The 27,913-nt window shown below is 49.9% G+C and overlaps 2 protein-coding genes across 17 annotated transcripts in view; one reads left to right on the forward strand and one right to left on the reverse strand.

The window, feature by feature from the left end:
- FRMPD1 (FERM and PDZ domain containing 1) overlaps nt 1-21,664 on the forward strand; it is a 62,090-nt gene extending 40,426 nt beyond the window's left edge. For 11 of the 16 annotated variants that reach the window (XM_037372684.1, XM_037372683.1, XM_037372681.1 and 8 more), the window contains 11 exons: nt 2,051-2,158; nt 6,214-6,309; nt 8,740-8,865; nt 9,998-10,117; nt 10,410-10,546; nt 11,790-11,916; nt 12,314-12,409; nt 13,676-13,858; nt 14,290-14,437; nt 15,104-15,910; nt 17,294-21,664. In XM_037372684.1, the coding sequence (XP_037228581.1) occupies nt 2,051-2,158; nt 6,214-6,309; nt 8,740-8,865; nt 9,998-10,117; nt 10,410-10,546; nt 11,790-11,916; nt 12,314-12,409; nt 13,676-13,858; nt 14,290-14,437; nt 15,104-15,910; nt 17,294-19,362 (4,017 nt within the window). In that variant the 3' untranslated portion in view covers nt 19,363-21,664. Of the gene's footprint in view, nt 1-1,060; nt 1,159-2,050; nt 2,159-6,213; nt 6,310-8,739; nt 8,866-9,997; nt 10,118-10,409; nt 10,547-11,789; nt 11,917-12,313; nt 12,410-13,675; nt 13,859-14,289; nt 14,438-15,103; nt 15,911-17,293 lie in introns of all 16 variants that reach the window. The other 5 variants (XM_037372694.1, XM_037372685.1, XM_037372688.1 and 2 more) reach the window with 5 other exon arrangements.
- TRMT10B (tRNA methyltransferase 10B) lies at nt 21,055-26,418 on the reverse strand. Its single transcript, XM_037372697.1, has 8 exons — nt 26,239-26,418; nt 26,050-26,158; nt 25,830-25,954; nt 24,400-24,552; nt 23,733-23,811; nt 22,818-22,885; nt 22,376-22,499; nt 21,055-21,788 (listed from the first exon to the last, which is right to left on the reverse strand). Exons 1-8 carry the CDS (start codon nt 26,395-26,397, stop codon nt 21,682-21,684), a joined length of 924 nt encoding a protein of 307 aa, XP_037228594.1. The 5' UTR covers nt 26,398-26,418; the 3' UTR covers nt 21,055-21,681.
- Between the last annotated feature and the right edge of the window lie 1,495 nt (nt 26,419-27,913).

Here is a 27,913-nt window from a genome sequence, read left to right on the forward strand (position 1 = left end):
GCTAGCACACAGGCTTCGCAGGGGCCAGGAGGCCACAACTGACTAGGATGTAGGCAGATCTCTTCAGCAAGTGGTGGCCGAGCCCACCACGGACAGCCCGGCATGCTCCCTGTGTGCTGGGGCTGTCTGGGCCATGGAGGCACCCTGAGCACGAAAGGCAGGTGCTGGGGCTGCAGGCCCACATGTGCCTTAGGTGCTGCTTGGAAGCTCCTGAGGTTTTCCTTGTTGAGTGCTGGCAAAATTTTCTCCAGCTGTGTCTGGTTAAGGGCCAGGGCCTGGGTGTGGATCGTACTTTGGGAATAGAAGGAAGTTTTAGTACAAAACTTTGGTGCTGATTGCCCATTTCTGTAGCATAAAATTCCCCAGAAAACACGTGCTGCCAACGTGACGTGTATATCCATGTGGTTTTCAATGTGTGCAAAAGCTGAGCTGCAAAGCAAGGACAAAATTGGGTTTGTGTGCTTTTTGGCTTCTCGTGATGTATGAAAGTGGCCTGAGGGGGATTTCCCCCCTGCTTCTCCCTGGAAAGCATTTGGGAAGTGTTTTTCATTTGTTTGGAGGTTTTTTTATTTTTATTTATTCTTAGAAACAAGAATGATGGCTCCTTCAGTTGACTTACTGGAACTCTCAGGCTTAAGGTCATGAGATTTCTTGGCCACTTAGTAAAGGTACATTAAACAGAAGATCTCTTAAATATATTTTTCCTGCCCAGAGTTTCCCAGGTGTTGGCATTCAGTGGATGTGCACAAAGCCAAAGTAACCAGAACAATTTTAAGAAGACCCACCGAACAGTGGCTTCCCTGTTTTGTGAATCTGATCTCTCTTGCCTAGTATGTTGGCTGTCGTTCTTGCCAGCACTTGATCCGTCTGTAGAGATCAAGGAAGAAGTGAGTTAGTTATGCAAGACCTGAATGCTTGCCAAAAGGGGGAAAATGAAACGGCTTTTCAGAGAGAAAAGGCTTTGGAAAACTTCATGGGATTTGGAACACCCTTCACAGGCCTTCATGCATTGTGGAGAAGCAAACAGGGCACAAACCCATTTTTGTTTTTTCCTTTGCAGGTCACTTTAAGGACATCTCCAAATACAGCCAAGGCTGATCTTGGGTTTGGGGTTGGCTCTTGCCCCACTGTGAAGGCAGCTGTGCTTAGAGCTGAGAGGTAACACCTCCTGTTGATGGACACCAGCCCCTCTGCCGGGGCTGCTCTGGCCACACTAGAAGGGAAGCGGGAGCCCTTGGCCCTCCTTAGGGCAGCTGTGGGCCGTGATGCTCCCTACAGCCCCGCAGACTCTGGAAGGGATTGCTGGCCGGACACAGACACTCCCGCCTGCCTCCCTTCCTCCATCCTCGCTAAATGGCCTATGGGCAAGATGGGGCTTTGGCAGGTTGGAGGCACCTGCGCTTCTGGCAAGAGTGTAGGGATTGCTCCGCCTCAAAGTTGTCTAGGAGGATACTGAGGTATAGTGCCTCTCTTCTTCTTAGGGAATATCATGCTTTCCCAGAGCAGGACATTTGGGCACAAAACCTCGGTGGTTCCTAGGCTTACATGGAGTTTGGTAGGATCCTGTAATGGTGAAAGCACGTTTATGTGACAACAGTGCAACGAAGTCAAGTTGGCATTTTCCCTTTTGGGCAGTTTTCTTAAATATTTGCAATATGAAGAGTATGCTCTAGAAACCCCAGCTGAGCTGGGAAGTTTCTTGCTGTGTTCTTGTGAGGCACTGACAGTGCGTGGGTTGTCCGTCACTGCAAGGCGCTCTGCAGTTTATTGTACTGTTAGCCTCACTGCAAGCCAGCTGTTGGTACATTAACAGTCATTCTGCAGGATACTGACTTCATTGCAGGAGTTGGGGGGTTGCCTAAACACAGTAGCTGGCTATCATGCCGTGAAATTAGGAGTATGTACATGTGTGTCCACTTGTTGGACAGCCGGAGTTGGGTTCAGAAGGCAGGAACTGCCCGGGTCAAAAAGGCCTTTAGCAAGCCTCCTCTGCCTCTCATATGGAACAGCAACAGACTGAGCTGCCGACTGAGTGCTGTTATTTTTTCAGGGTGGGCCTAAGTCATCGTTTCTTACTGCAGAGAAGAGGGCAAGGCTAAAAACAAACCCTGTGAAAGTACGGTTTGCAGAGGAAGTGCTGGTGAATGGACACACGCAGGTCAGTGGGGCATGGCTGCAGCAGGTGCAGGGGGCACTGCATGCTGGGAAGAAACGGGTCTGTCCTGTGGACAGATGCCAGGTTGGGGTTAGCATGACCAGGACCTACAGAGTGGCTGCACCCTCTCTGTGCTAGTCTGCCCTGGATAAGCATCCAGGCATCCAATCCCAGCTTGTTTGCTAGGCTCACAGGTGATGGCGGGGGCGGGGGGGGGGGGAAGTGCTGATATCCAGAGGGTTTTATCTTTGATTTGTTTACTCAGAGTAATGGAAAATACTTGCATATACTACTTTTGTCTTTTTACAATCAGGTAAACTTTAAACCAGGATTACACAGCTGTGGGAGGTAGCAAGCATCTTGTGAGGTGCCAATCTCTCCATAGTAAACCTTAGACTGAAGTTTGGGCATGACAAATCCTAACACTGAAGATGAGAGGTGGATCCTACTGTCCATGCCAGGTTTATTTGCAGCCAAAGTAGCTGCGGTGTCTCTTCCTGGCCCTCAGCAGTGTTCAGGCAGCTTTGCGTACAGAGAGTTTGGTACTGGTGGTTTTGCTTTGCTCTTAAATTTTGACATGTTTTCTAGGTGATAGGGTGACAGCTTGTTGTGTTTCATATCCTTGCAGAAGGTTTCAACAGAGCATTCAAGCTACCTCTGTAACAGACCATCTGCAAGCTGAGCCAGCCTGTTCTTATGTGAAACAAGATCCCAGCTCACTGGAGGAGTGCTGCAAATTTAGGGTTTCTACCACTGGGAACAAATAAGCTGGGTAGATATGGATATGCCTGTAGCAGAAAAGGACAAGCAGTGAGAACACTTGCAGCTTCCCTGAAGCGCAAACAGCTCTTAAATGATACCTTTTTATTTCCGTGTAACTTAGTAAGCTCAGTGTCATTGGGATGGACTGGGGTCAGCTGGGGAATCTTTATTGAGTTTTCCTTTTTCCTTTTGGGCTGAAAAATTTCAGTCGTCAAAATCCCCCACTCATGTCCCCTGCTCTTGAGTGCTGTTCAGTTGTTCAGATCTGACCCAATCTTGCTGCTTTGCACTTCGCAGTGATGATGAACCATCCCCTAGGCCCTTTTCTTCTTCCCTTCTGGGCTGTCTCTTGTTTCCCATCTCTGGTGGTAGCGAGCTCTCCTGACCCAGCTCAGGCAGAGCATCCCTGTGGCAGGTGTTTCTTCTTCTCTCCCTGCACCAGGCTAAAGGCGATGTTTTGCGAATGTGAATGCTTTGGTGCTTGTGCCTGACTCCAGGCATGCTGGGACTCCTTCATCTCTGGCTTGCTCTCCAGAACAGGAGAGGGTCAGGCATGACTCCTGACATGTTTACCAGTAAGTCTCTCTAGACTCTGGGATCCTTTCTTTCCTGCTAAGTTGTTGCCAGATGTGCTAGAGCTGCTGCAACTTGCCTGTGCTCTACTAAGGGCTGTGTTCACATCCCTCAGATCTTACTGACAGGTAATCGTGTCCTGCCTGAGCATTATGGGAGGTGGGCCACCCTTCCTGACACACATACTGGACCCCTTACGTTGTTGGGAGATGGAACAGAGAAGAGGAGAATGTGCTCTGGAAATGGTCCCAGGCAGACATGACTGAGAGGCCTTGGGCAAGGCTGATCATAGGATACAGCCAGACATGAAAATGTCAGCAGTCTCTTCTTTTTCTTATAGCTGTAGGGTCACAGTAGTATCTGCCTGGGAGCTTCCGTGGAGCTGTTTCAGCCAGAGGTTGGGCGCTCCGTTGTAGTTTATGGAGGTCTCAGATCTGTGCCGTTCGCTTACTGATTGCGAGGTAGATCTTGAGAGGCCTGAAGAAGGTAATTCCAGAGGGAATGCTGTACTCTGCACTTCCTACAAAGCCCCTTCCGATATTCTGCTGAGCAAAGTTAACCATACCTTTGCAAGTGCAGAAAAGGGACAAAGTCATTTAATGAGAACATAAAGGTAAGAGAAATTAATCTGGGTGTTGGGGTACCACAGGTGTTAGCTTCCCTTTTTACCAGTTGGATATGGACCCTGTTTTGACAATAAAATATTAGCAGAAAGGGAGAGTAAATGAATTTGTTGCACATTTTATGACTTCTTTCTGGAAAAGCGCTATTCACCATAGACAGCAGCAACTGTGCTTGAGTGTTTTAGAACTGCTTTCCTTTCAGTGGACTGATGTATTAAGACAGCCAAAATGGGTATTAGGGCCCTGGAAAACTGCAAAGCCTCCTGTTTCAGTAAATATACTGCTCTTGTCATCTTAATGGAGCATTGCTAAATGATCTTTGTGGCAACTGGAAGGAACTCGGAGGCTGCCTTCTGCAGATGAAACCTGAAACTCCAAGCTGGGAACATAAATTGTTAATAAGCCTCAGTGCTATCAAGCCTCCATTTTCTGTTGCGAACTTATTATGTATTTCCATAAAACTGGATGATATGCAAGAGACTGGTCCCTCAGGATCCTCAGGTCAGTGTCATTATTAGAAGCTGGGGGCCTAGCTGTAACATGGAGTTAATCAGCCTTGCACTAGACAAAACAGGAGGGTTACAGCTGCTTACGCCATAGCAACAGCTTTCCAAATTAATTCATAGTAATCTATTAGAGCCTGCACAAAAGGAGAGAAATCCCATCTGGGTGTTCTGGCCAGCTAATTGGATCTAACTAGGAGAGTGGTGAATCTTAATTTCTATACGAATTTTTATATATATATATTTTTGTATAATTTTTATATAGATTTCAAGTTTTGCTGTGTGCTGGCTATACAAGGCCCCATTGATCTGATAGGCAGAAGGTGCGAGAGCTGCTGGAGAAAATGTGCAGTTGGTGTAAACCAGCATCCCTTTTCTGAAAGTGGTGGAGGACCCAAAGCCTGTCAGAGATGTGATGTGTTTGTGCTACTTCGCAGAAAGGAGTTAGAGCTTGGGCTCAGAAATGGTGGCAATGTTCACTCTTTTTCCTCAGTAATGACTGTAGGCAGCTTGAACCCCACAAAAGAGGGAGGGGAGGAACAAGGAACAAGATTCAGAAGCATTCTGTGTTTGTTCTGGTAGTACTTCCAGGACATATGGGCTGTATATCAAGAGGGACCATGGTTATGAGATTGATAAGGTATCGAACAGCAAATGAAACACAGGAGAGGTCACCTTAGAAATTCCATCCTCAGCCTTGAGACTGTCATGACAACTTTTTAAGATAGCAAAAATGTGGTGGTCCAAGAAAGTAAGAAAGGTATGCTGAATGGGAAGTCCAGGGGTGGAGGAGTAAATCTTCTTAGCACTGAACAAGAAGAATAAGGCTGAAAACAAGGAACGTGCAAATGAGCTCTACCAAAGGGAGTAACGTGGGAGGCTGAAAGGTGCAGCTCTAGACAGCCCCAAAAGGACAGAGACCAAGAACCCAGACCCTTCTCAGAGCATCCAATGGAGGTGCTTTTGCTATGGAAGTCATTGCCTTGTCTAATGCATTTGAGACCTATCTCAAGAAACCCTGGTGATACCATCTCCTGTTTGGGAAGACCCAGAGTCACAAATCTTAGGGCAATCCTCAACAGAAGTTGGGTTTGCTGAATCCTACAGCCTTCCCATAGCGTGCAAGATCTGTTTGTGGTAGCATGGAGGGTTTGGGTAGCTTTTGAGTTGAAGTCATGGCTGCTGCCAGTGGGACAGTGTCAGTGTCGGGGTTAGTGCTGCTGGTGCCCAGTAACAGGACAATGTCTTTTCTGGCAGACATCTGACCTTTTCTGGTAATGAGCTGGCAAGATGTCTCTCAGCTTTCAGTATCTGCCAGATCTTCCTGCGCCATGTGGGAGCTGAACAGTGGGCATATCTGGGCCATGTGCAGCTATTGCACTGCTTGGAAATTTATGATAAAGGCATTTATAAATGCTTTCTTTCCCTTGTTCCATGCCAGAAGCATAATCAGGAAATAAAGCTTGGTGCCACAGAAGAGTATTGCAAAAGCAGAGAAAGATGTCCATTTATACCGGGATGTGCTGCGTCAGGCAGAGAAGCCTGGTGCCCGGAGGCTTAACATCCAAGGATTAGTGCTGTTGCTTTTGTTCTGCAGGGGAATTCTCTTCTCTGTATGCCCAATGTTCTCAAGGTATACTTGGAAAATGGACAGACGAAGGCTTTCAGGTTTGAGACAAGCACTACAGTGAAGGTAATGATGCTTGGTTGTCTGTCTTTGTTCCCACCACCTGAGTTCAATCCAGTAGCAAAGGTGCATGCAGTGGAACTTGCAACCTCTTGGTTGTATTGACCAGCTAGTGGGAACTGGATTGCTGACTGATGCTGAGCGTGCTGGATTTTCCATGCCCTTCCTGCAGAGGAGGCACTGCTTTGGTTCACCCCTGTTTTCTTCTCAGCAACCAGCTGTCACAGAACTAGCAGGAACTTGGCTATGAGACCACTACAGCTTTGCGAACTGTGATTGAAGTTGGGCCAAGAGGACAGGTTGGTGGGGGACTGGCAGATCAGCAGCTGTCCAGACAAATGTTGCTTTCCTTGGAAACCACACGGAAGAATACAGAGGAGGTTTTTTAATACAGCACTGACAACGTGCATCCCTGAGAGAGAGAACCAGTCTCCTGGCTTGGGACTTCGGCAGTGAAGTCCAGGTTTGGATATCACATGAACTCAGCAAGTGCAGTTGTGCCAGTTATTTAAAGTGCCTCATTTCTGCACTGGTGATAATGTTCCCCTGTGCCGACAGGAAGACTGATTAACCCCTCGAGATGAAAAAGCAGTACCGCCTTCCTAGGATCACTTGAGCTTGGAGGCATTATAGACAAGTTACCATAATTTTCTTCACAATACAAGGTGCTCATCTCCAGTGCCATTAATCTAGCACTTTCCTTAATTGCCGTGTTTAGACACAGGCTTACAAATTTAAGTTTTTCTAGCCTGGTCTATAGAGTTGTGCAGTATTTACGCTGGAGTTAATAAGATTTGCCTGTACACAGTAATTGGAGGCCATAATTTTTTTTCAAGGATATATGGTATCCTGCAGCAGTGCAGTTACTGTGGAAAAGATGCATGATGGACAGGCATTGTGGAGTTATCATGCTGAAAGAACATCAAGGGGGAAGCAAGGAGATCTTATTTATAATGCACAGAAAACTTTCCTCAGAAAGGAGTTTATTGTGTGGTGCATCTGGACTTCACAAAACTGTTGTGGTCTCTCATTCAAGTAAGTTTCTGCAGGTCTTGTGACTTGCAAGGCAGAGAAAAAGAAAATAATGAAATAAAGCAAGAAAGTAGTAAGGAAAGGAGTGATGATTTATAAAGAGATACTTATTTTCCAACCTGCAAGGCATTAATTTCAAAACAATGGATTAGCTCTTCATGTTTGACTTGAGTTGCTCATGTCAGACCTGGAACAAATTTTTCCCTACTGGAGTTGAGTGCAACCCTCACCAGAATCATCACAGAAACACTCAAAGGGGTAAAATGCTTCCTAAGTTAGGTGTTTTCAGAAGTTCCTCTGCTGTTTGAGAGATCCTTGCTTAAAGCTGAGATGAGTCAAACATTTATGCTTGCCTCAAGAGGTTTGAGTGAGTCAAAGGAGTTGTCTTTCAATTTGTATTCAGTCAAGCCTTATGTAATGCTTTCTGTTTGGCAAAAATAAACTTAGTCATTTCCATGACACTTAGTATTCCAACACAATTCTACATACAATTGAAACACCACTTTCAGCCAAATTTGTTAAGACTTTTGCAACTATGCTCTCAAGTTGTTGTTTATTGGTGGGGAGAAGTGTTTTTCATAAGTTCGCTATAGTTTCTTCAAAAGGTGTCATAGAGTTCTAGCAAGCTAGACTGGTTAGCAGCAAACTTTTGGATCAAGGGTGAAAGAAGGTGCTCAACAACATCAAACTAAAAACTGCAAGCCCAAAACTTTCTGCGTAAAGCAGCCCAGGACATGCAGCTTTAGGAAACAGATTTGATGCCTGTTATACCCTGAAGTTTGCATCTTACTACACTCTTACCACAGCAAGCTGTAGTTTTCCTACCTTGTCTTCCTGATCTACTGAAATGTGTTGTCCTCCCTTTATCTGTGCTTCCTCTGCAGTTCCCTTGACTCCCTTCCTTACCAGCTGGCTGGCATCAGTGGACATGGGTGGCTCTGACGACCATCCTGCTGACTGCCTGACTGGCATATTCTTTCATTGCCCAGACATCCAGCTGGGATGGCACAGCAGCTACCTGCCAAGCTTCTGCTTGGTGTTCCAAAGAGGCTGCCGTCTCCCATGCCTTCACTTCTGATCAACTTGCAGGCTTTGTATAACCTTGAGACCTCTGTGGTTTGTCTAGGTCGATGGGTCCAGAAGTGGTCAGTGAAGAGGTATAAGCAGTACATCATATAGGCATTAGTTTCCTGTGAAACAGCACTAAAAATGTCATGCTGTGTTGCAGCACCAGGCATGTTCTTGGCTGCAGAGAATTTTGTGTCTGGCCAGTGCCCTTTCAGTGCTGTCCCACACAGCTGCCAGCACAGGCTGGAAATATCCATGTTTGTGTGGTGTGCTAGTGGTGCTCAGCAGCTCTGTGTCTGAATTCTGTTTGACCATTTATGTGCCTTCCCTTCTCAGGACATTGTTCTCACCTTGAAGGAGAAGCTCTCCATCCAAAGCATTGTGCACTTTGCCCTTGCTCTGGAGGAGCAGTACAACATGGCAAAGATCCACCTGCTGCATGAGGAGGAGCTCATTGAGCAGGTGAGAAGAGCCCCTTGCATGTCCTTGCAGCCATGCTGGGAGGGGGCACCAGTACGAATGAATTGTGGCCGGTGAGATGCAGAGAGAGCTGAGCTCGTGACAGTGTCACAAGAGGGAATGAGCTCGGCCCCATCTCCAGAGATGCTGTCCTCTCTGCCTGTTGCATGTGTTACCCCTACATTGACCAGAGCCTTTGGAGAAATGGTGCTTTCATAAGCATCACATTGTTTAGAGAGCCCACAGAGCAATACCTGTGGGCTGGTACTGCTTGGACTACATCAGACGACTGAGGATGAACATGCTTTGTGCCACCTATCAGACAGGTCCATCTACAGAGGACTGTTTGAGACCGTCTTAAAATAGCTGCATACCCAGCTATTTACGATTCCGTAGGTAGTCAAGAGAGTTAATCCAGCCAGGTGCCACTTGGATGAAATTCTCAATCTGCAAACATGAGGTTAGCTCTGACAGTAATTCTGTTGCTCTGCTAGTAAATCTGAGCTGATCTAAGGTGTGAGAATGTGCCCACTTGGTAGATTCATCTCCGTGCTGTTGACTGTTGATTGGTGATCCACTGTGATGCAGAGAAGGTTCAGTAGCTGATGCTGTCCAACCGCTGAGCACGCGTGCCTGAGAATTTCTGCTTTGTTTGAGTTGGTGAGCCTGTATAGGATTTGCCCAGAATAAAATATGCTAATTTATAATGCAGGGGTTAATGTATTGACATTATGATGATGAACCAAGTGTCTGTTTAGCACTGCTGTATCTTATGACTGACGTTAAAAGCAGAGAAGCTTGCCCTTTCCTCTGTCATTATATGGCCTTCATGCCTCTGTCCTAGCTTATCTACTGCAGGTATACGAGATCAATGGGTATTTAATGAAGTTTTGCTGTCAAAGGACTTCCAAGCTACCACAGGGAGAAGTAAAAAACCAGAAGAACCAAAGATAAAATTACAAACCCTAGCAGTCTCCTTCTGATTGCGAAGGACAACAGCTAATCTGCAGCCAGCCCAGTTGCCAGTAGCTTTACATGATTTCTATGAGTTCATACAAGCCAGAGGCTTACTGTGCATTTGTGAAGGGAGGGACTACAGCAGTAGTTGTGGCGTAATGCTGTTTGTCTGTTGCAGGTGGTCCAAAAACGAGAATGTCATGACTACCGGTGCCTCTTCAGAGTCTGCTTTGTCCCAAAGGATCCCTTAGACCTCCTGCAGGAAGACCCAATTGCCTTTGAGTATCTCTACCTGCAGGTGAAATCGAGGCATTCCATGCTTCAGGATCTCTTCTCACCCAATTCTCATTTCTGCTTGAAACCAAAGCATACTTCAGGCCAGTTCAGTTATAGGATTGTGAAATGCAAAGCTCTTAAAAACAGAGCATTCGGATTCAGTTTGCCTTAAATTCTTAAATCAACTATTAGTTGGCTTTTTAACAGAAAGAGATTGAAATGAGCCAGGTGGCTTCGTTTATTTGGTTCATGGTAGCCATATCCTGACTTCTTGAGCTCCTGTCATCATGCTAACTCTGCTCTCTTTGTTCCAGAGCTGCAGCGACGTACTTCATGAAAGATTTGCTGTGGAAATGAAATGCAGTGTGGCATTACGTCTAGCTGCTCTACACATACAGGAGAGGATCTATGCTTGTGCTCAGCCACAGAAAGTATCCTTGAAATACATTGAGTAAGTTCCCAGACTTCTGTATCATGTTGTGACTAAGCCTGGCAAAAGAAGGAGCCAACTAAAAGTGGCATCAGCTCTATGTTTGCCCATTCTGGATAGAAAACTGTCTTTGACCCAGAGAGACTGCAGTCTCTTGGTTGTGCCAGTCATTTTAGGGCAAGGTGGCTTCACAAGCCTCCCTGTCTTTAACCGGCTGAGCTGCTTGAACAATCTGGACCTTATAGCGTCTGGGCACATCCCTAAACTGAGGGAGGTTCTGTACTGTAGTTAGAGCGGGGACGTGAAATTGCCAGCCTCTCACATAGTTGTGGTTAGCTGGGCTGCTCCTGCCAGTATACTAAGATTTGCATGCAGTAGTTGAGAGAGAGGATAATCATCAGCTTTGCACAGCCAGTACTTTACATCTCTTCATCCACCAGAGCTACATCAGAAGTATCTAATTTCAACATAGGTGATAGGTCCTGTGAAGTAGTGGGATCTGGGGAAAAAAAAAATAAATGCTTTCACAAGCAGCAGGTGTGCTGTGCTGCACGGCAGTGGTCTTAGACCACGCTTGCCCTAAAGAGCAACCCTGCTTTAAGAACTTGTGATGAGCCAGTAATTAAATAACAGTGTGGTAACTGCACCGTTGAGCTTCTGCCAGCCCATGCAAGCACCACTGATACCTTGCATACAGCCAGACATCTCTAACCACTTAGAGTTACTGGAGAGTGAGAAGCGACTGTAGACAAATGCAGCATTCTTGGTTCCTGAATATTTAATGCGGGGGCTTGAACAAACTGTTCAGCAGAACAGATGGCCCACAGCGTTGGGTCTAGGGAACTGGAGATGTCAAAATGTAATGTCACAATGTCTTGTGACCGAAGGAAAGTGACTGTAAAGGCAGAATCTTCATCCGCTGTGTGGCAAGGACAGGTGAAGACCATTATGCTGACGAAGCTTGTAGGTTGTCTCCTGTATAACCACGTAAAAAGAGGCATTCTACCTGAAAGTGCACGCTGCTCCAACCCCACCTCCGAACCCAGAAGCAGATGCACACAGGAGTGAATGTGCGTGAGGCAGGCAGGTTGCATGAGCCATGCAGACGTGTTACAGCACCCTGAGGCTGGGTGCATCCTGGTCTAGCATGGTGTCTTTGCCTTTCCCTACCTCTGGCCAGCTGCCCTGCTGCACATTTTACTGTGTGGCTGGGGAACAGCACAGCTGGGGGTCCCCTTTGCTTCCTTTCCTGTCTTTCCGGCAGGAGGGACTGGGGAATCGAAAACTTCATCTCACCAACTTTGCTTCGAAACATGAGTGGGAAGGACATCAAGAAAGCCATCAGCTACCACATGAAGCGTAACCAGGTGCTACTGGACCCTCGGCAGAAGGTAGTGTGTGTCCCCTGGGTTCAAGGTGCTGCCCCCCAGGATGGCGGCTGCATCTCTCCAGGCCAAAAAGGCAATGTCTTTCCTCTGTGGGTTGCTTCTCTGTGGCATCACTTGGGGCTTTTCTCGTATCTTTTCCTCTTGTAACTTCCTCTGCTGCACACGTAACGCTAATATCCCTGTGCAGTGTGTTCTGCTGCAGTTTGCTTGCGGGGTTGCCAAACGGCAGCCGTGGTAATGTGGGATGGTCCTGTACATCTGTGGCCTATCCAGACCAAGCTAGATGCGTTGGTCAAATACTAAGTCCTGTATCAAAAGAACATCTTATAGCCTACAGGCTAGCTCGCAAACATCAATCTGTCATGTTCCTAAACAGTATTTCTTCTCTTGCAAAATGAAGCATATGCTCGCAGCAGTTCAAGTGCGCCTGAGCTACCTGCAAATACTGGGAGACCTAAAGATGTACAATGGGAAGATCTTTAATGCCACCCTGATGGTACGAGTGCTGTTTATTTATGTAATCGGGTTTTGGCGTACTGTCCTATTGCCTTGCTTTCTGCACCTGTTATGACAGTGTACTTGGACAATAACTGCAAAGTTAGGGCACAAGAAGCAGTTCTAACCCTTTTTCTTCACCAGTGGGTAAGATCGTGTCTTAACCAAAGCAAACCCTAGGTAAAGCAGAAATATTGAAATATTTTTCTGAATTGATTGTTGATGTGAGACTAGCAACCTCTTACTGAGTCTCCTTCCCTATCTTTGCTTTGATGCTCATAGAAAATGTAACATTAGCCTTGGCGGTGCTGTTTCAGCCAGCCCCAGTCACATCGCTTTTCCTTGTCCTGGGATGTCATAATAAATACTGGTGACAGCCTCTGCTAGGGTAACTCAGCATAGTTCCATTGAAGTGAACAGCATACCAGCCTACACAAAATTATGCATATTTTTTCTAATGGAAAGTTTTCACTCTTGCTCTTCAGGTGAGCTGTCTATATTTGGTATGTTGTAAATTACTGAAGAGATCTTGGGGGTGGTTCATGAACTCTTGGAAATATATTTGTCACGCTTAAACCTTACTGTAAAAAAGAACATTTCCCTTATCACAAGAAGTTTCTTGTTTTGGTTTGGTTGGGTTTTTTTCACCTGTCCCCACTTGGATCTGTACTGAACTGTGAACCACAGCTGTTTAGTACAGAGAGCTGAGCAGCACAGGTAGCTCTGTACCAGTAGAGGACCTTACTGATGGGTTGCAGTAATTCCTAGGTCTGCACTTGTGCGCAAAGAGAATGATTTCTTCCAAATTATACGGGCATTACATAATTTTTTTAAGTGTCTGATGCTAACAGAAAGTGTTGACATTTCTTCCGAAGTCAAAAATGCCTTCGTGAAGTTTCTGGCCAGCTCCAGTAGGTCTCGCTAGGTCTGTCTGGCACAGCCTGGCAGGTGACACTTCCGATAGCAACCTGCTGCTGCCCACCTCTTTGGATCTGCTAGATGGCTGATGCATCTCTGGGGCTACCTGCCTTGGGGGGCACAGGGGAGCTGGCGGTCCCCAAGGCAGAGAAGAGAACGGCCAGGAGCAGGTGACCTGACTGCCTGTAAGTAACGAGGGGCTCCTTTGCTGATGGTTACAGCCCAGTTGTAAAGAGAGTCCAGTGTTCAGGTACCACGCAAGATCAGATGGCTGAGGAGTCCCTGCCTGGCACAGGTGAATGGGTTCCTGCTGAGATTTTTGCTACAGATTTAACCTTTCCCCCTACAGCTACAGGACAGAGAATCATATGTTGCCTTGCTGGTGGGTGCCAAGTATGGGGTGAGCCAGATTATCAATAATAAGCTCAACATCATAACAAGTCTGGCGGAGTTTGCAAACATCAGCAGGGTGGAGCTTACAGAGGAGTCTGAAAAAGTGAGCATGGTGAAAATCTACCTGCAGGATCTGAAGGTATGCGGTCCTTTCATGATGGCCAGCATGTGGTTGTGTCGGGGCCAGAGAGGAAGTAGAGGAGTTATTCACACCGTCTATTCTTTTCAAAATCTGACATTTAGGTGATGGTGTCATCAGTACAAAAGGCTTAGAACAGACTCAGAAGGGAAAGCTCATAGGAAGAATACAAAATGACTGAAGGAAAGTGATTCTTCCTGCAGTACTCCATCAGTGAGACATATGAAAGAAACAAAACGAGAAAAAACCAATTGCTCATCTTTCTCTGTGCCTCATGCAGAAACAGAGTGCTCTGCAATGATGGCAGTATGGGAGAGGGAATGGATTTTCAGTGTGCAGCACGTAGTTGCAGATTGTCATACAAGCGGTATTTGTCTATGCTAACATTTTTTACTGTTTCCTCCACCACCACCACCCCCTCACCAAAAAAGCTGCTGACTCTGCTGCTGGAATCAAACAGTGCAAAAGATCTTGTCTGCCTCATCATTGGCTATTACAGACTGTTCGTGGATGCAAATATCTCCATATTTACCTGGGGAGAGAAAAACCAGCAACTGCATCGTGTCTCGGCTGAAGAAGGTTTAAAAAAACCCCAGTCATTTTTTGGCCAAAGGGTGGGGAGAAAGTGGGTGGATCCTCCAGCATTAAAGGTGTTATTTCCTCCTGGGAATAGCATCATACTAGACCAGTAGCCTAGGGGTGTGCAGTGCCAGGTTTCCATCACCCCCAGACACGTTGGGCAGGGGAAGAGCACCAGTAACTGGCAGCTTTTCCCGGGAAGTGAAGGCTGAGTGCCTGTCATCGAAATGGCAAACGCGGCACTGAGCGCTTGTGCTCTTTTCACCAGCCTCCTGAGCAATTTCCCTGCTGCTGGCATCCCTCAGCCAGGAGAGAGAGGATCTGTTTGCCTTGCTGTCCTGTCCCTTGTCAGCGTAACTGCAGCCTCGTAGGTGTTGCAGACTGAGGCTTTAGGTAAGGGTTTAGCTGGCTGCTCTTCTGCAGCTCCCTCCGGTACTGCTCTGCAGTAAAAACAGGCAAAGCAGGCAGGAGGAACCAAGCCTCTGCGGACAGGTTGTGGCCCTGCAGTTCAGATTGCACCTTCTTCACCTTGTTTGCTGAGGAGCAAGTGAGGGCAGAGCTCTGTGGGCTTTGCATCCCTGCTGTGCAGACAAGTTCCTAGCCTTTGTCTGGCTGTTCCTCCTTTCTGCTGCAAAGAACGGGCTGACAGATGTGTTTAAATCCCAGGCTACGAATCTCGAACTTGCAGTGATTCTGAAGACTCCTGGGAGCTGGATTCCTCCTCAGAGCATTGCGTGGATGCTCCTTTAGCATACAGCAGCACCCAGTGGAAGGAGGAGGAGCTGGGAGAGCTCCACAGTCTGGAGAAGGACAGCACAAAGCCCCAAGCTGGAGGAGGTGACCAGTGTGGTGGGGGTGACAATGCAACAGACAGCGCATCCGAGACTTCAGATTCAGCCAACACCGAGAGCCGAGGGTTTAAGACAAGTGGCTCCAGTGACTCTATGGATGCACTGGAGGAAGATGAGTTGGAAGCTTGCTCTTCCTCCAGGCCGGAGTTCTTCCACTTCTACACACCAACAGTGCAGGAGATGAGCAGCTCATACAAGAGCTTCCCCATTCATGCTGCAGGAGGCTCCAGCAGGGCCGAAACCAGAGACTACTTCTGTTTCTTGCAGGTGCCACATGCAGAGGAGCCTGGGTGTGAAGACGGACCCTCTGAGCAGAGAGGGGACGGCACTGGTGCGTCTGTGCTGGAGACCAAGCTGTCTGAGAAAAACGCCGTGGGCTATTACAACCTGTGCTACAGCGTATCCCCTGCAGGCAGCATGGAGAGGAACAACATCGGGGGCAGCCTTCAAAGAAGCCCTTGGGAAGATGGGTTGGCCCAGGAAGAGGCACTGTGTGGAGCAGAAGGGATGGCAGAGGCAAGCGACCTCATTTTGGAGCCACCCCCGGGCTTTGGTGACACCAGCTCTGAGGAGGAGTTCTATGATGCTGCAGACAGGCTCAGCCCTCTGGATGCCCTGGCAGGTAAACCCTCACCCATGTGATGCAGGTCACCTTCCACCCCCTGGGCTGGGGTGTTGCCTGTTTACCCTGTGAAGTTTTCCTGGAGGGATAATCTTTCAGCTCTTCATAGTTTTCCCAAGATTTTTGAAGGGCCTTTCAACGCCCATTCTTCATGAGCCACTCTTCAGCAGAAATACAGTGGGTGTGCACACAGGGGGCAGAGCCGCAGCTTTGCAGGGAGATTTGTCATCACATCTAAGCATTGGATCCTAGAAAAAGGTCAGTTTTGAAATGAGTCTGGCGTTCTGGAAAGTTCTCACGTTTCTGCAGGAGTTCCAGAATACCGATGTATGGCTCTGCTTGATCCTAAAGCCAACACACTCCATGAGTAAGTAAGTTCTGTGCATCCTTCTACGTGAGCTGGATCTTGGCTGATGAAAAGAGTGATGAGTCCCAAAAACAGAACACAGAAAAGATGTGTGTCCCTGCACCGACAGGGTGGTTTGTGGCAAATATTCCCATTGTCAGACAGTACCTTTACTCTGCAATCTTCCTTCAAGCTGAGGAGAGCTAAAAAGTGTAAAATATTATTGTTCCATGCACACCCAAGATCAAAAATAATTTTCGGGTCAGGGGCATATTTCATAACTGGGTCAGGGAGCCTTGTGGCTGAGCAGCTCCCTAGTAGTAGGTACAATTTTGCCTTGCATTGATGCACAGTAACAATACCATGTTCAGGCACTAAATTGTTATGTCTGGAAATGTGGAATAAAGCTACTACTTTTAATGCACCTTTTTTTTAAAAAAAAAAAACCACCTGCCCAGGTGGATGTTCTCTAGAACTTTGAAGATCAGATTTTGACCCATTTTATTAGGGGCTAAAGACTATTACTGTGTTCACTTGAGGAGGTTCACTTGCCAGGACACACACAACCTGTGACGAGCAGAATTTCAGCAGAAATTCGCAACCTGGAATTTCTGGTGTTTCTTGTCAGTGTTAATAGAGGTACAGCTGTAGGCAGTACTCCCTGTAGCTGGAGTTTATCCAAAATTATCACCAAATTTAACTTGAGAATTACAGCTGTACCTGCAGTCAGATCAAGCAGCTCCAGTAAACAAGGGGAGAGACTACGCAGTGCCCTTCTTCGCTGCTCTTGGACTTTAAGTTGTAGCCATGGGCCCAGACTCTGTTTTGCTTGACATAACTGATTCCAAATGGGTGCTTGATCATAACACAGGGACAGTTTTCTTTGGCACTTGGGAGCCAGGCTTTGCTGCCAAACACTGATGCCTGCAATTGCAGGACCTGTGTTAAAGAGCGTTTTGGCCCACTGCATAGACTCCTGGATATTCCGCTGCCTGTGGCTGTTTCCTGACTTGCATGGGTTTTTTTTTTCTTGCCAGCAGGCTACAATATGATGTCCCCATCCCAAGAGGGTACAGACAACTCCTTCTGCACCCTGAAGAAACCAAGATGTTACAGCTTGGAGGAGGACCTGATGACAAGGCAGACAGCAAGGGAGAAGCACAGGAAGGAGAAGGAGCTGACATACACCAAAAGCCTGAGGAAGAGGAGGTCTTTCTTGAAAACTGATTACACCTCGCAGGTCACTTTCCCCTTGGCTTTGCCAGGCTCTCTGCAGAGCTGCTGCTCCTGGCCACCCTCCCCACCACGCCTTGCTCAGCGCCCTGCTCCACGCTCGTCAGAGGACATCAAGAAGGATGCAGCACTGGGGCTTCCTGCAGCCACCCAGGCCCAGAGAGATGCTGCTAGCTCAAATACATCTTCTGACCTGATGGAAATGGAGCCTGACACCCTGGAAACAAAATCACTGACTGACTCTGTGCTTTCTTCCATTTCAGCTGTTCGCCTGCCAGGTGACCTGCACAGGGAGGAGAGTGCAGGTGTCACCACGCATGTGGACGGTGGTCTCCAACCTGCACATGCTGTACATCCACCTTCCCTGTCCCTGGAGGAAGCTGTGCCCCTTCCTGGGGGACAAAGCAGAGCTGCTGAGGGAAGTTCCTCCATGAAGGCATGTACTGGGTGGCTGAGTGAGGAGAGCTGTGTGGCCACCGGCAGTTGGCTGGCCCAAGTGGCACTGGAGGAGGCGGGTGAGGTGGTGGCAGCCCAGCATACAACTGGTGATGTACCCCCATTCCTGGGCCAAGAGGTAACCTGCCCTGCTAACGGACACATGCTGCTGCCATCAGCTCATGGTCCCAGTGTGGCATCTCCCCTTGAGGTTGCCCAGGACCAGGACCTCACATCACCCAGCCCATCTCAGGAAAGGGTAGATAGCCCACGAGAGCTTTTGGCCTCTCAGAAGACCTGTGGGTGCCTGGGGGCTGATGCTGTCAGAAAGGAGATGCAAACAGCTCCAGCTGAATCACCCTTTGAGAAAGAGTTGGTAAGCAGCCAGGATGAAGCAGAGCCCAGAAAAGACATGGGAAATGGGGCTCACAAGCAGCTGCAGCCTGTTCAGACCCCTCTTCCTAAAGAACAGGCTGGTGAGGTGGGGAAGGACTCTCCTCTGACTCCATCTCTAAGGCTTTCCGTCTCCTCAGGCCCAATTCCCTTGGGCTCACTGGGGAAAAGAGCAGGAGATCATGGGGCTTCAAAACTCTGCTTTCTCTGCTTTAACTACAAGAAGGATGAGCAGACCCCTTCTGACCCCATCATGACCAGGTCCTTGGCTTTTTCCACAGTGAAGATGACCTCTCCACCACAGCTTGGGGTGGACAAGTGCAGCTGTCGGCTGTCCTATATCAGCTGCTTCCATAGAGCTGATGACAAGGGGGAACATGAAACCACCATCCCCACGTGCAGCACGTTTGTGGGGCCTCTCACCACACCACCATCCAGCGGCTGCGGTCTTCCTGGGACCTCTCTGAGCCGTTACCCGGTCTCCATTGGGAGGGATGCAGCATGGGAGGACCCTCATGTCCAAGCCCTCAGCCAGCTGAAGGACCAAGCAAGAATGAGCCCTGCAGATTTCTCCTGCTTCCTAGCCTACACCACAGAGCTTCAGGAGGTCGTTGGGAAGCTCTCTGGGAATGAAGCAACCCACCTGCAAGATCAATGTGCAGAGCAGGGTGCTGAAAGTAAGGGTGCCCTTGGATTAGCCTCTCAGGAGCTGCTGTCCAGTTGCCAGGAGTTCCTGAAAACAGAGCAGTCCCTCCAAGAGCTGCAGGGGGCACTCAGGGTGACGTTTGACCACCTGGTCCAGCTAGCAGTGGCCTGCTTCCAGGTGACGCACTGCCAGCTGTGCAGGCAGAGGCAGCAGGAGCTCGGGGCCGCGCTTGTGGATGTGGTGGGCACCTACCACCAGCTTGTGCAGGCCGTTCACCAGCAGCTTCACAGGCAAGGCTGCCCAGATCTGGGTGCCAAGCTCCTCGCCCACCAACATACAGCCTTTACAGCTGCCATGTTTTGTCTCCTGCAGCAGTTCAGGGTACCCCCCTTGTCGTGACGGGGCGGTTCGGTGGCGCGCACACACACGCATCGGGTGGGGAAGAGCCCAGCCGCGTTCCCTTCTCTACCCTAACAGGCTCTCCCCATCAGGATGTGTAGCATCAATAACGGTCACGGGACTTGTCCATGCATGTTGGCTTCGCTGCGCCAAGAGCTGCCCTGGCCGGGGGGTGGGCACAGGGCAGGGCATCCTGCCCTCCAGCCTAGCTTCGTGGAATTCTGCGTACACAATCTGTATGTAAGAGGCAAACTCACAGAGCGCTCTCAACGCTTTATGTATCTTGCCTGGGGCTTGTCCCTCACTTCCCAAAGGCCTGGCAGGTGGCCAGTCTCAAAGGGTTGTCCTAGCCACCTTCTGTCACCTGTGGAGAAAGGTGGGGCTTTTTGGCCTGCCCTTCCTCCCATTCCTTACTCTCCAAGGCAGACCCGGAAGTAGAGCGATGTCAAATAGCAGTGCGAAGGAACGCAGGCTGCTCTGGCCACCTCCTGTGGCTGAGGATGTGCCTGGGCTTGTAAGAGAAACCTCTTTGGCAACAAAACTATATACTAGTATTTAGCTGTGTCGCCTTACAAGAGCAGAAGAGAGAGTTGTCCGGGGTGAGGGAGGCAACACCATATCCTACTCTTCCGATACGGTTTCTGTGTCAGCCAGCTTTTCTATTCCCGTTTTGCTAGCGCTGGAGAAAGTCCCTCATTAACCCTCCACGCTACTTTGGATCCGTGTCTTCCAGAAGGCACAGGTAAGGCCTTCAGACTGAAATGACCTTCACAGCCGTGAGGATGACCCGTTACGCCGGCCTCCCTAGGAGAGGGCAAGCCTCTTTTGCCAGCTTTTTCAGTAGCTCTTCTCCCATCGCGCACGGCACAGCCCTGGCAAGCATGAGCCATCTGCCCTTAGGTACCATCCTGTTGCGCATCCTAGCCAGCACTCCGGTGCTGGAGGCGCGATTTCACCCCCCCACCCCCCAGGATGAAGACAGCAGAGGCAGGTCCCCGATTGCTGGCATCTAACTTTGGGACTTCCTCCTCCGAGGGATGCTGCACACACTTCTGTCCCCAAGCACCAGGGCAGCATGGGGACAGTATTGTCCTGTGGTTCTGTAACATCAGAGGGAGGCCACCTCCACTTTTTTTTGGCTCGTTCCATGGAATGCTTCTGGAGGGCTTTAAGGCAAGTCCTTGCAGTTGAACCCAGGTGTGGAAGAGGAGAGCAGCTGGGGCAGAAAGGAGTGTCACAGCCCCTCGGAGACCTCTCTATCCAGGCAGATTCCCAAGAGCCAGGCAAGCAAACACCCAGCAACCTTTGTTATCCCTGCACCAAACCCCCCAGAACCGCTGCTCTCGCACTGTGCCTGCAGACAGCCAAGCTAGCAAGCCAAGGGCAGTCTGCTCTGCTGACCAGACAGGGTGGCCACAGTACCTCCAGCCACTGGGTTAGCATATGCTGCTACCTAGCAAACTCAGGGGCTCAAGTAGCAGGTTAAAGTCTCTTACACAGGAGCCCAAGTGCAGACCTCTAACTACACACAACAGCTGATGGAACAGGGAGACATGAAGAGTAAGAACTGGAAGAGCACGTGGGATGCTGGGTGAACCCGGAGGGCACAGCAAAGCAACGGGCACCAGCAAACACAAATTCAGCTTGTGTGGGGAGCAACAACCACCAGTAACTGTAAAGATGCAATCGGAGTTTAAGAGTAAACATTTTATTTTAGCGTAGATGCACAGAATTAGCTGTAGGCTTCAACAACTCGCCAAGTCTTCAATTGGTTTAAAGTAGTTAGGACATGGTGCACCTAAGAATAGTTTCTCCACTGGGGAGCCACTTCCCATGTGGTGTTCCCCAGCTGAAACAGCACTGTCCTTTTTCCGTGGGAAGGAATCTTCCTCACCACCGAGCTTTGCAATTCTAACTTCACCTTACTTACTGTTTAATCGAGGTGAAATAGCCTAAAGCTCTCATCCCTGTTCCAGAACAAATGTAGATGCAGGAGTCAGAAACACTCTAAGCAGCATCTGCAATGAAGCAAAACTGAATTCCTGTCAAGTTTTCACTTGATCCCAGGGCTCAATCAGTTGTGGGGTTTTTTTTCTGTTCAAGGGGAAAAGTAATTCCCAGCATTGTACTGCTGAGGTAGAACACGACACTCTCGACAAGGTCCTCAAACAAGATTTAAGCAGAGCTGTTTTCTCTATGCACATTCATGCTGGTTACTCTGCTTGAAATCTGGAGTTTGCCTTTCTTGTATGCACAGCTCCTTACCATCAAAAAATAAAAAGAGTTTTCTTGTGCATTGTCACGCTGAGGTATTTCCACTTATTTCCCCGCATCTGGTAGCACATAACCTTTTCCAGAAGAAACTCCCGCTTTCAAAGCTGCTGGCCAGCATCGCGTCTCGTAGTAAGTTGCTAAGACATCAAAGACTGTTGGGAACAGAGATGTACCACGCTGTGAAACCGGTGTATCAGTAGCAGGCTCTACAATACACCACCACCACCACCCCGATTGCAAAACATCAGGACGTGGTAATAGCTGATGCCAGAGAAGGTTAGCATGGAGTCTGCATTCCCTCCCATGTCAAATCTGGTGAGTGAGTGAGTGAGTGAGTGAGTGAGTGAGTGAGTGAGTGAGTGAGGCTAATTTGAAGATGGCTTTGGGGAGCTCTGGTTAGGAACAGCAGAGGCTGCGTCAACTAAAGCAAGGTGCCCGCAGTCACCACGCTGACGGACCCGTGCTGTCCTGTCTGTGCCACTGACCATACACCCGGAAGCACATCATACCCGTGTCTCCACATCAGGGCTCCCCTAGAACACGCAGTGGCCTCCAGCAGCTATGCCTGGTGCTCTGCAGTGCCCTCTGCCCCCTCTGCTTGTGCTGATGGAGACGGCAATGGCTTCTCCCCCCATTACTGAGCACTGGGCCCCCGTTTTGCAAACCACTGCTTAGTGCTCGACAGCCTCCCCCCCTCCTCCAGCCCAGGCAACCGACAGGACACAGCGCAGCCTCGCACCTTGATTAATGGCCAGCGTCTCCGAGTGGTAGTTTTTGGTGTTAACTGCTTTCACCATGTACTCACGAATGGGGAGGCGGGCTGTTTGCAAGGACTGCTCTTGTGCCCTCTGCAGGGTCAGCTTCTGCAAGAGAAATAAGAACAAGGTGCCCTGTGCGCACAAACTTGCACATGCAGAGCACAGAGCACGCACATCATTTTGGGTACAAGCAGCTACGAAGGTGAAAACCGTCCCGGGGCTTGTTTCACTGTGACTGCTGCAGTCTCTCAGCCTGGTGCTGGATCCCCACAGAACCTTGAGGAAAGATGGGTGTTGGCACAATAGTGATATGTCGAATTGATGCAGCAGCAGCACCAGGTGCTACTAACGGGGACGTCTCTGCTCTCATGAGAGAATGGGGAAGCCAACAGCCTCAGGTTCTGACAAGTGAATACTACTCACCTTGTGAATACTTTCATCCACCAGGCCTCCAAGGACATACACTTTATTTGGATCAATATCTTCAAGGACTAGAAAAAAAGATTACTTGCTCACCACCACACAACAGTAAAATTCTGCATTACACCCTTCTCTGAGCAAGACTCCACTTCCATGAGAATGCTGTGGACAGAGCTGCCCTTCACCCTGTAGCCTCAGGCTGTGCAGGAGTGTGAAGCTTCAGAGACGGAAGGGTCCGCCTGAACTGCAGGCAGGCTGACTGAAGGGGGAGATCAGACTCAGGCTGAAAGCACAAAGCACCAGAGATATCACACGTTGTTCCCCTTAACCATTGTCAGTTCTGAGATGTGGCTGATGTGTCCGTCTGATCCCAAGCAGCCTGCAGACGCCTCCCACTCACCTCCTAAAACATTTCCCAACCCTTAACAGATTCTTTATCAGAGTAAGGCATTTGCATCAAACAAGAAAGGGATCTACATCCCCAGAAATATATGGGCAGTCAGAAATGGAGGAAGAGGAGAACACACACAGAGCAGCAAATGAAGCAATCAAGGGAACGTTGTAGCTGCTGCATTATTTCAGAGAAAGATGTCATTTAGACTGTATCCAAAACTGCCCCAGCATCTCCACTTCGCCCCTTCGTAGCATTACAAACGGCAGTGGGTCTACACACAGGTTTTAAGTTCAGTCTGCTGCAGATCACACACAACCCTGAGTCAAAACCTCATCCCCTGTCACAGCAGATGGAAACAGGAATAGGTTTAGCATCAGATACAAGTACAGGGTACGTCTTGCAATTTGAGACAGCAAATGCTTGGAATCGAATCACCTGAAGTATGAAACAGTCTTAAGAAGAAAAGCTTAAAAATCAACATCTTTCCCCAGTTCCTCTGTGCCTAAAGCATGTAAAATATTTACCATTGTCGGAGTCAGGAGTGAGATAAACAATCGCATCTAAAGGAAATAGGTCCAGGTAACTTTCTTGAGTTGTATCCATCTGAAAAATGCAAGACAGGGAGAAAAGCAGGCCATTTGCCCCAAGTCCATCTCTCAGAGCAAAACCTATTCTCAGACACAAACGTACCAGAACTTGACACTACCGACTTAGGTGTTTGAACTCCTACAGATAAGAGTTTGGGTTTGTTTTTTTATTTTTTTTTTAAATTGGAAAATGTTTCTGTATGAGCACTGAACAATATATCCCTCAAAATCCATTAAATTCTCTTCTCATCAAAATCCCTAAATGTGGTTTGAGGAAGGGAGAGCAGCAGTAATTACCTAACTTTAAATGAGATCTGAATTCTTAAAGAGATTCAGGAATCTCCACTTCAGGTGTTTTTCTCCCCTCACCGTTACCAGGTGCAGGCCCACAAGTGCTGTAGAACACATGGCTCAATGTCGCTGCTGTGACATTGTCTAAGGGCAAGAAGACCTGACCTTAACCCCTGTCACCGAGCTGCATTCCCACGCCACCCCCAGCTCTCGTTCCAGCCCACCGCAGCCTGTCTCGGACCAAAACTGAGGGCAACCACCATGGCTATGGGGTGCTACAAACCTGGAAACCACTGTGGCCAGAGACCCTTACCAAGTAACTGGAGAAGCCGTCGTTCATGCGAAGACACTCCTTGTAGATCAACGAACCCACCACGAACTCTGTCAGACAGAGCCAAAACGGCTTCTTGGCCCGCCTGTTTGCCCCGTAGAGTCTCCTGATCTGGGATGCGAGGCGGCTTGTTTCCTTCCAACAAATAACAAGCACAATGACTCACAAGTCTAGGAGCAAAGGGGTAACACAACCAACAAAAGTTGCATTCAGGGTCTGCAGATGTCTGCAACGCTTGTGTCACCGGCTGGTTACTAAGATCTGAAAAGGCTGTTTGTGGGGAGCACAGCTTGGGGAAGCCCCCCGAGAGCTGGGTGTGCAGCCAGCCCGTGCTGGAGACCAGGCAGCACGTGGGCAGGCCCGGGGGTCGAGGGACAGGCAGAGGCAGGACAGGCCAGCATCCCCCGCAGGGGCTGCACCCAGAAAAGCTGTTGCATGTTCTCTAACACACCCCGGCTGCAGGCGAGCTGGAGGGATTCTTAGCACAGCTTGAACAAGCCAGCAAGCGGCCCCAGCCACCTCCTCCACCCCCTTAGACACCTTCCATAGAGGGACGGACAGAGGAGAAGCACAGCTGCCAGGCCGTGTCAAGGTTGCGATGGAGCACGTCCCCGGCATCTCCTGAGGACCTGCCAGGCCAGCAGGCAGCACTGGGGCAGGAGGGCACTGCAGGCAGTGTTCCAGATCTGCTAATAAGTTAGAATTAATTGACTTTATTTGATTTTATAAAATCATTTGGAATAAGAAATATATTTTAATGGAACTCGTGCTTGCACAGCAAAAGCTGCTATGAAATCCTCTGTACAGCCCTGCAGCAAGGCCAAAAGCATAGGTCAGAATCACCTAGTAGGAATGATTAGAACGTAGATAACAGACTTAAGATTCAAGACGATTGAAGATAATTGGATACAGTATTTACAGGTAGACTGGGGAGAGGATTTCTTTGCATTTGACTAGTCTTCTGTATGTAGAAAGTGTATTGAAATGTCAGAATACAGAATTAATGGGAAGTGGGGGGAGTCGACTGGAACAGCTTGTAGTTACCTGCCAAGAAACTGTGAACTTTAGTAAAAGGCAATTCTGGCAGGGGGAGATCGCGACCACCGACTCATATACCACCTACCCAAATCGTACCCCAGACCCATTTCTGGACCTTTCTAACCTTTACTGCGCAGAACCAGAGACGGGAGGAGGGTATGTTAATGATTTTCAGGAAATACCATGATTATGCATGAATACTTAATGAATACATTCTCTATATGGTGTCTGATTCTGAAGCTTGGTGTGCGTTGATCGTGAGAGGACTCGCTCACGCACCCGACCGTCAATAAAGAAGTGTCTGCTTATCTACATCACATCGGTGTCGGTAAATTCTTTGTTCCGAGATTTCGGTAACAGCAGGACCCTCGTACCTTCTCCGTCATGCGATCGGCCACGCCGAGGTCCACGCAAAGCCGGGGCCCCGCCGCCCGGGCCTGCAGAAGCCGTTCCTTTGCGAGGGTGGCCGGCACCTTCCCACCGTCCCGGAGGGCAGCCCCTGGGAGGCAGAGCACCGAAGGCAGCCCAGGCCCCACGTCGGCCCACGGCCCGGGGCCCCTCGGCGGGGCCGCTCCGTGCCGCCCTGCCGCTCACCTGCCCCCTGGGCCCGCCGGGCCCGGCTCCTCTCCCGCTCCTGCCGCCGCTTCATCCTCTTGGCCGCCAGCACCCGCTCCCAGCGCCTCCGCTTCCGCAGCACGTTCCTCTGAGGGCGTCAGCGGGGCCTCAGGCCTGCGGGCCTACCGCCGCCGAGCCCGCGCCGCGTCCCGTCCCGGGGGCACTTACCGAGCACCGCGCCGCGCCGCCCACCCGCCCCGCGTCGGGCCCAACGGCCGACGGCTCGATACGCAGCAAGCGGAGGGCCTCGCAGGCCGCCTCCGCCTCAAGCCAGCTCCCGCCGCCCGCCATCGGCGCCGCTTCCTCATCGCTCCCGCCGCCCGCCATCGGCGCCGCTTCCGCTTCCGCTTCCGGGGCGGGGGGGAGGAGCTCGCTGGCCACGTCCCCTCGGGGCCACCGCGGCTCGCCTCTCCCGGTGCCGCGGAGGGGAGGGTGGGGACAGTGACAAACGTAGAGCGCTGCAGCAGGCAGAAGCTGCACAGGTAACAGAAACATCAGCCCCAGAGGAAGAGCGAAGGGCAGGAGCTCAGCGCTTGGCGAAGGGACAGTTAGTACCGATGGAGATGAGCTCCACGAGAATGCCAATAAGGAGCCGTCTGACTAGGGCATGCTAACTGCTAAAAGAAAACAAACCAGGGGAAAAGTTCGTCCTTTTCTCCAACGGCCCCCACCCCAAAGAGGATGGATCCCCCGGCGGGGGATCGTGGTGATACAGATTAAAACCGGCCCCGTGGGCACGTATTAGCTTGAGTGTTCAGAGTGGACAATAAGGAAGGACCAAGCATTAATGTCTGCATAATTAATGTATGCAAAGATAAACAGGAACTTCAGGGAACTGCCCAAGGAGTTGGAAAACACATCTTGAAGAGGCGCCAGAGGGGGATTCTGAATGTTCGGAAACCTTTCTGTATATGCCTGACTTTGTATAATAAATATCGGGCTGCTTGTTGAAACGGTGTGCAAGTGAGGAGGAGCGACCGCCCTTGCACTCAGCGCCGCAATAAACATACCTGCTTTGTAACTCCTTGAGCGGTAGAGTTCGATTCCGCACGTCAGGAACCCGCGGCGGGCGGAACCCGCGGCGGGCGGAACCCGCGGCGGGCGGAACCCGCGGCGGGCGGAACCCGCGGCGGGCGGAACCCGCGGCGGGCGGAACCCGCGGCGGGCGGAACCCGCGGCGGGCGGAACCCGCGGCGGGCGGAACCCGCGGCGGGCGGAACCCGCGGCGGGCGGAACCCGCGGCGGGCGGAACCCGCGGCGGGCGGAACCCGCGGCGGGCGGAACCCGCGGCGGGCGGAACCCGCGGCGGGCGGAACCCCGTGCACCTGTCCGCGGTGGTGGGTGTTCAGCCATCGCCGGGAACAGGGATTTGGGGGGGGACAAACGCTGTCACTCCGAACGTCCCTTATATACAGAGCGTGGTGTTCTGCGGACTGGCCCTCTGGCCAGCTGGGGTCACCTGTCCTGGCTGTGTCCCCCCCCCCCCCCCCCCCGCTGGCAGGGCCCCAGAAACTGAGAAGTCCTTGACAATAGAAAAAGTTCTCAGCAACAACTAAACGTCAGTGTGTTATCAGCGTTGTTATCCTACTCAATCCAAAACACGGCACTGCAGGGGCTGCTAGGAAGAAAATTAACTTTATTCCAGCCAAAGCCAGGACAGGTGGTTTCTCCTTCTCGCTCAGGGCACTGCATGCCATCACAAACGGAGGGTAAATTTGTTGGGTACCTGTGTGCTATCCCTCTGCGAAGCAGCTCCCCATGTCACGCACCCCGCGTCCTCCAGTCCCGGATTTTTTTCTTCCACTGATGGAAAAAAAAACAACCACCAGGCCCTTCTGGTGTT

This window comes from Falco rusticolus, chromosome Z (genome assembly GCF_015220075.1).
Source record: "Falco rusticolus isolate bFalRus1 chromosome Z, bFalRus1.pri, whole genome shotgun sequence".
Lineage (NCBI taxonomy): Eukaryota > Metazoa > Chordata > Aves > Falconiformes > Falconidae > Falco > Falco rusticolus.

Coding starts and splice junctions, on each gene's coding strand:
- TRMT10B (XM_037372697.1), bottom strand. CDS start 26,397: ATGGCGGGCGGCGGGAGCGATGAGGAAGCGGCGCCGATGGCGGGCGGC. Junction 26,159..26,238: donor GCGGCGCGGCGCGGTGCTCG/GTAAGTGCCCCC, acceptor TGACGCCCTCAG/AGGAACGTGCTGCGGAAGCG. Junction 22,500..22,817: donor TGGATGAAAGTATTCACAAG/GTGAGTAGTATT, acceptor TTTCTCTTGCAG/AAGCTGACCCTGCAGAGGGC.